We start from the raw sequence: 7,685 nt of genomic DNA on the forward strand, positions 1-7,685 counted from the left end.
TCTCAATTGCTCTGTTTATTGCAGTTCTTAGTGTTGCTGGGTTGGGTTCGGTTTTGGAATTGGATTGCATTTTTATGGTATTGCTGTGTATTGTTTTGTTGAATTGATAAATTTAAAAAAAATAAATAAATAAAAATAATTTTATTAAAAAATAAATAAATAAAAATCGATTTTTTAAAAATCAGAATCGATTCTGAATCGCACAACGTGAGGATCGCGATTCGAATTCGAATCGATTTTTTCCCACACCCCTACTAGTTCCTAGTCGAAATTTCAACTGGAACGCCCCTCTTGGTCGGATATCCGACTCGGAAAGTCGGAGCATTCTCACCACCCACGAGTTGGTTTCAAAGATGCCGGCTCTGGATGCAAACAATGATGTCTGCTACCATAACAGCAGTTATTTGCACTTCTGATGAGTTTTCGTCGCAGTGAATCAGCCATATACGATGTATTGTTCAAAGTCAATCAATCAATCAATCAAAGTTTATTTATATAGCCCTTAATCACAAGTGATTGTTGTACTTTTATATATGATAACGTAAGGCTACGCCGATAAAACGATATGAATATAAACCGCTATAGACACATAATTGATATCAATATAAAATGCGTTCGATAAAATATTCGACATATATTTAGATTTTTTGGTCGGAAAAAAACAGAAATGAAGCAAGATTTGTTTCATGAAGTCAGTCACGATTTGGGAAACAGGAAGTGTCACTGAGCAATGGGAGGGAAATGCGAACAGCCAATCACGTAACAGTATCGACTACGGAGTTTGGTTGCGCTGTCTTTTTGTCTCGCTGTAGATTCTCTGCATGGAGTGAGACGAGAACCCGTAACATCTTGATATGTCAACTCAATAACATAAACTTGTCTTTAGTTTAGTTGGTTTTCATGCAGACAGTGCGGCAACACCCTAACACTTCCAATGTGTCGGTTTAATGAGGAGCTTCCCAAACTACTCTGTGTAGTGTTTACTAGCTAATACACTACTGCCATCTAGTGTCTTTAATCTGCCATTACTTTCAAATCTACCTTAATTATTTTATCACCATAGCCCATTCTACCTGGCTACCAGACACTCTCTCCACTGATAAATGGCACCCTTGGTAAGTTGGAAATTGTTTTCCTGTAATTATTGTCAGGCTTGAATAAATCATAAAAAGTATCAATAATTATCGATATGGATCATTATAAAAAACTGACATAATGATGTAGTTTTCAGCCATATAGCTCACTGTAGTGTAAACCGCATTTATTTCATCTGATATATACGCTCGTCTCTTGCAATAGCATCTGTGTTTCCTCTTCATCCGCCGTGTTTGAAGGTTGCAGACAGCGTGCACATTTTCACATAAGTTGTTTATATTCAGACAAGGCAAGGGCAACGATAGCTTTCGTGGATGTGGCCATCTTGATTTCTGACATCGTAACTGGAACGCTCACAACTCGGGTGTCAAGTAATTCCCAGCTCCGACATCCCTCTTCCGATGTAAATGGAACGCCGCATGTCTGTGCCTGCATTATTCAATTTTACTGCATCATAAACTTAATGGATTATTTTGGCCGCTAGGTTTGTCAAAAAATTATTAGCACTCTACTTCAACTTAAAGACAGTATAAGTCCATCCCAGATGGTTAATAATAAATAGGTTCAGGTTAGAGATGTCCGATAATGGCTTTTTTTGCCGATATTCCGATATTGTCCAACTCTTAATTACCGATTCCAATATCAACCGATACCGATATATACAGTCGTGGAATTAACACGTTATTATGCCTAATTTTGTTGTGATGCCCCGCTGGATGCATTAAACAATGTAACAAGGTTTTCCAAAATAAATCAACTCAAGTTATGGAAAAAAATGCCAACATGGCACTGCCATATTTATTATTGAAGTCACAAAGTGCATTATTTTTTTTTAACATGCCTCAAAACAGCAGCTTGGAATTTGGGACATGCTCTCCCTGAGAGAGCATGAGGAGGTTGAGGTGGGCGGGGTTGAGGTGGTGGTGGTGGGGGGTAGGGAGTAGCAGGGGTGTATATTGTACGGTCCCGGAAGAGTTAGTGCTGCAAGGGGTTCTGGGTATTTGTTCTGTTGTGTTTATGTTGTGTTACGGTGCGGATGTTCTCCCAAAATGTGTTTGTCATTCTTGTTTGGTGTGGGTTCACAGTGTGGCGCATATTTGTAACAGTGTTAAAGTTGTTTATACGGCTACCCTCAGTGTGACCTGTATTGCTGTTGACCAAGTATGCGTCGCATTCACTAGTGTGTGTGAAAAGCCGTAGGTATTATGTGATTGGACCGGCACGCAAAGGCAGTGCCTTTAAGGTTTATTTACTGTACTTCTCCCTACGTCCGTGTACCACTACGTACAGCGGCGTTTTAAAAAGTCTTTTTGAAACCGATACCGATAATTTCCGGACCGATACCGATCATTTCCGATATTACATTTTAAAGCATTTATCATCTCTAGTTTAGGTTAATGTTTTTTCATACTTACTGTTGTTCATTGTTTGGAATGTAAGAAAATATTCAGTCAAAGGCTGGACACCAGGAAGGGGGTCCAGACTGAGGCCAAGGGAAAAAAACCTCATAGCCATAGCACACATAAACATGTTACATAGAATCAACAAAACTTGCAACAGAGGGGAGGGAGTGGGAGCTACGGAGGCCGACTGTTGCTGTATAAGCGCTACTTAGCCATCCATCGCCCGTAAGGGGAATCAAGCCATGGTAAAGGGGTGGGGGTGTGCATGTGCATATGCCCTTTCTCTCCGTTGTAAAGTTTGTTGTCACAGAAATAAGAAATGAACAAATGTTTTTGCATACTGCAATGGCGGCCGTTGTGCTCGAATACAACATTTTTAGGAACATGCAGATGTGTTCAGCCTATCATCGGCCTAAAGGTTCAAAATCCCACCTCGCTACTTGAAACCAAAAACAGTTCCTGAAGAACTAAATCGACCCGGGTAGTTTTTGGTGGAAACACAGGGGTAACTTTATATGCACGAGTAATTTGGATATTACTGTGTGGAAGTTGCGTCCTCGCAGTCCCACTGTCAGACACGGCACTGGAGCCCAGCGTGCAGGTTTTAACAAGGTTTAAATGCTCGTGTGTTTTCACAAAGTTTTCTATCCAGCAGGACGCGACTTTTCAGCCACGTCCGTATGCTCTCTCCGCTCCTGCTCCCGGCCGCTTACTGTTAAAGACAACAGATGATTAGATCAACACGTACCACCTGTGAAATCTAATCACCTGCCAGCTGTGTCTCGCCGTCCGCACTGCCACGCCCCCGTCTGATGGGGCTCTGTCCTCAGCACCATGGACAGAGGCGGTGACCTTTGCTCCTGCAGACAGCGCTGGCCACGTCTCCCCCCACATACCGCAAATGCTTTTATTCACAATTTTACTTCATCCTATCAATTAGCCCGTCATAATACCCCGACTTACCGTAAATCTCAAAAGGTATGACTCTTTTCTCGTTGTCTTACATTTTATCACGTTTTTATAGAGAAGCACTACTCATGTGATTTGTGTTTTATTGTTATTATTTTTATTTGCGTTAGTAGTATTATTAGTAGGGATGTCCGATAATGGCTTTTTGCCGATATCCGATATTCCGATATTGTCCAACTCTTTAATTACCGATACCGATATCAACCGATACCGATACTGATATATACAGTTGTGGAATTAACACATTATTATGCCTAATTTGGACAACCAGGTATGGTGAAGATAAGGTCCTTTTTAAAAAAAAAATTAATACAATAAAATAAGATAAATAAATTAAAAACATTTTCTTGAATAAAAAAGAAAGTAAAACAATATAAAATCAGTTACATAGAAACTAGTAATTAATGAAAATTTGTAAAATTAACTGTTAAAGGTTAGTACTATTAGTGGACCAGCAGCACGCACAATCATGTGTGCTTACGGACTGTATCCCTTGCAGACTGTATTGATATATATTGATATATAATGTAGGAACCAGAATATTAATAACAGAAAGAAACAACCCTTTTGTGTGAATGAGTGTAAATGGGGGAGGTAGGTTTTTTGGGTTGGTGCACTAATTGTAAGTGTATCTTGTGTTTTTTATGTTGATTTAATAAAAAAACAAAAAAAAACAAAAAAAAAACGATACCGATAATAAAAAAAACCATACCGATAATTTCCGATATTACATTTTAAAGCATTTATCGGCCGATAATATCGGCCGGCCGATATTATCGGACATCTCTAATTATTAGTATCGTGATGAAAACAAGCTGTCTTAGTGCGTGTCCTACTGTTGTCCAGGATATACCTCCAGCAGACCTTAAATGACACCGTCGGAAAGAAAATAGTTGTTGACTTCCTGGGTTTCAACTGGAACTGGATCAACAAGCAGCAAGCCAAGAGGAACTGGGGACAGCTGACATCCAACCTCCTACTGATAGGCATGGAAGGTACGCAGGTTTCACACTCCCCCCCCCCCCACCCGCCCCTTCACTACCATTTAATGATTTCATTCCACTTTCACTTTGAAAGGTAACGTGACACCGGCGCATTACGACGAGCAGCAGAACTTTTTTGCACAAATCAAAGGCCAAAAGAGATGCATCCTCTTCCCTCCAGACCAGTTTGAGTGTCTTTATCCGTACCCTGTGCATCACCCCTGCGACAGACAGAGTCAAGTAAGTCGCTTTTGAAGATTATTACGCAACTGCAGAGAGCGCCAGGTTATTGATATGATTTAGTGCAGTGGAAGCTACCGTGTTTTTCGGACCTTAGGGCGCACCGGATTAAAAGGCGCATTGCCGATGAGCGGGTATATTTAGGTCTATTTTAATACAAAAGGTGCACCGGACTATAAGGCGCATTAAAGGCCTACTGAAATGAAATTTTTTTATTTAAACGGGGATAGCAGATCTATTCTATGTGTCATACTCGCGATATTGCCATATTTTTGCTGAAAGGATTTAGTATAGAACAACGACGATAAAGATCGCAACTTTTGGTATCTGATAAAAAAAGGCTTGCCCCTACTGGAAGTAGCGTGACGTAGTCAGTTGAACATATACGCAAAGTCCCCTATTGTTTACAATGATGGCCGCATGAAGTGAGAGAGATTCGGACCGAGAAAGCGACGATTTCCCCATTAATTTGAGCGAGGATGAAGAAAGATTTGTGGATGAGTAAAGTGCAAGTGAAGGACTAGTGGGGAGTGGAAGCGATTCACATAGGGAAGATGCTGTGAGAGCCGGGGGTGACCTGATATTCAGCTGGGAATGACTAAAACAGTAAATAAACACAAGACATATATATACTCTATTAGCCACAACACAACCAGGCTTATATTTAATATGCCACAAATTAATCCCGCATAAAAACACCTAGGTGTTTGTTATGCTAGCTACTAGCTACTAGCTCGAGCTAGTTATAGCTCGAGCGGGTAATATGGACGGGATCCCGTCTATATAACCAGCCAATACAATTCAAACACCTGCACAACACACACACTCACTCAGCCCAAAGAACCGTTCACCTAACCCAAGGTTCATAAAGCTTATATATTTAACCAAAGTTACGTACATGACACGCACGTACGGGCAAGCAATCAAATGTTTGGAAGCTCGCGGGTGGGACCTGATATTCAGCTGGGAATGACTACAACAGTAAATAAACACAAGACATATATATACTCTATTAGCCACAACACAACCAGGCTTATATTTAATATGCCACAAATGAATCCTGCATAACAAACACCTAGGTGTTTGTTATGCTAGCTCCTAGCTCCTAGCTACTAGCTCAAGCTAGTTATAGCAAGCGATCAAATGTTTGGAAGCGTACTCACGGTATCGCATCTGCGTCTGTTAACGAAGTCAAAGTCCTCCTGGTAAGAGTCTCTGTTGTCCGAGTTCTTCGATCTTGACTGCATCTTTCGGGAATGTAAACAATGAAACACCGACTGTGTTGTGTTGCTGACTTCCCTCGCAAAATACTCCGCTTTGCACCGACTTTCTTCTTTGCTGGCTCAGCTTCTTTCTCCATAATGCAATGAACAAATTGCAACAGATTCACCAACACAGATGTCCAGAATACTGTGGAATAATGATGAAAACAGCTATTTCGTATTGGCTTCAATGGAGAAGCCATACTTGTGTTCTACTGGCTACGTCACGCGCATACGTCATCCTCCGAAGGCTTTTTCAACCGGAAGTGTGGCGGGAAATTTAAAATTGCACTTCATAAGTTAACCCGGCCGTATTGGCATGTGTTGCAATGTTAAGATTTCATTATTGATATGTAAACTATCAGACTGCGTGGTTGGTAGTAGTGGCTTTCAGTAGGCCTTTAAAGGGGTCATAATATGATTTTTTTCTTTTTTAAAACACTTCCTTGTGGTCTACATAACATGTAATGGTGGTTCTTTTGTCAAAATGTTGCATAGATGATGTTTTACAGATCATCTTCAAGCAGCTTTCTGAGCGTCGCTTCAAGATGTGCCGTTTTGTGGGCGGTCTTATTTACGTGGCTCACCTTCGACAGCGTCTTCTCCTCATCAATTTTGTTGTAGCTGCAAGGACAGGAGTGGAAGAAGTGTCAAAAGATGGAGCTAACTGTTTTAATGACATTCAGACTTTACTTCAATCAATAACGGAGCAGCATCTTCTCATCCGTGGCTCAATAATGCAACATCAACGCCAGAATTGTGTCCCGTGAAAAAAAACCTTCGACCAGAACCCTCTAATAACTAAAATTCCGTGGATGAATTATGTAAACCCACTAATCCAATCCAATCCACTTTATTTATATAGCACATTTAAACAACAAAATGTTTCCAAAGTGCTGCACAACAATATTAAAAACAATATTCAAATATTATCCTTAGCTCCACCAATGACTGAATAAAAACAAAAAATAAATACATATAAAACCAATATAAAAAACAATATAAAATAAATATGATTAAAAACGATTTTAAAGGGTAAAACCAATTAAAACAGTTAATAGAAATCAAAATGTTAAAAACACAGAGGACAACAGAGGACCACACATCTCACGTAGTGTTAAAAGCCAGAGAATAAAAGTTTTTAGCGCTTTGATATCCAGTCTACTGACAGACATAAGTAAGAACTTTACACTACTGTATATTAGAAATGGCAACAGCGGAAGATGAATACCCCATAAGAAGATAGAGAAAAAGAAGAAGCTTATGACTACGGCAGGCCTGGGCAATTATTTTGACTCGGGGGGCCAAATTTAGAGAAAAAAATGTGTCTGGGGGCCGGTATATCTAATTTTTGGGAACACTAATACAGAACCTCACAAAAACGTTATGACAGACCGCCTTAAAAAACGGAATGGAATTTTAATTTTTTTTACTGAATGAGACACCCAGAATGTACATGAAAACAAAGAATGTGGGGATTTAAAATATTAACTATGAACAATAAAACACTGAATATTGACAACATATGAACTTCACCCCCCCCCCACCTCCCCTATCAACATATTTTACAATCAAGCGAAACGCAACAAAAATGCAACAAACAGCGAAATATGAACACAAAGGGTAAAAAAAACAAAAAAACACCTACAATCTGATACATCATTAAGCTTAAGAACTTTGTTGTAAAAATCTCCTTTCACGTCACCCGCATTTCAGGCTGGCAGCTCTGGAAA

The 7,685-nt window shown here is 39.8% G+C and overlaps 2 protein-coding genes across 4 annotated transcripts in view; one reads left to right on the forward strand and one right to left on the reverse strand.

The window, feature by feature from the left end:
• cuedc2 (CUE domain containing 2) overlaps window positions 1-7,685 on the reverse strand; it is a 466,641-nt gene that overhangs the window by 431,687 nt on the left and 27,269 nt on the right. The gene's annotated exons all lie outside the window — the stretch shown is intronic.
• The window catches only part of hif1an (hypoxia inducible factor 1 subunit alpha inhibitor), a 42,795-nt gene that overhangs the window by 23,598 nt on the left and 11,512 nt on the right, over window positions 1-7,685 (forward strand). For all 3 annotated transcript variants that reach the window (XM_062058033.1, XM_062058034.1, XM_062058035.1), the window contains exons 3-4: window positions 4,314-4,462; window positions 4,545-4,690. In XM_062058033.1, the coding sequence (XP_061914017.1) occupies window positions 4,314-4,462; window positions 4,545-4,690 (295 nt within the window). The remainder of the gene's footprint in view (window positions 1-4,313; window positions 4,463-4,544; window positions 4,691-7,685) is intronic.

Source organism: Entelurus aequoreus, linkage group LG09 (genome assembly GCF_033978785.1).
Source record: "Entelurus aequoreus isolate RoL-2023_Sb linkage group LG09, RoL_Eaeq_v1.1, whole genome shotgun sequence".
NCBI lineage: Eukaryota > Metazoa > Chordata > Actinopteri > Syngnathiformes > Syngnathidae > Entelurus > Entelurus aequoreus.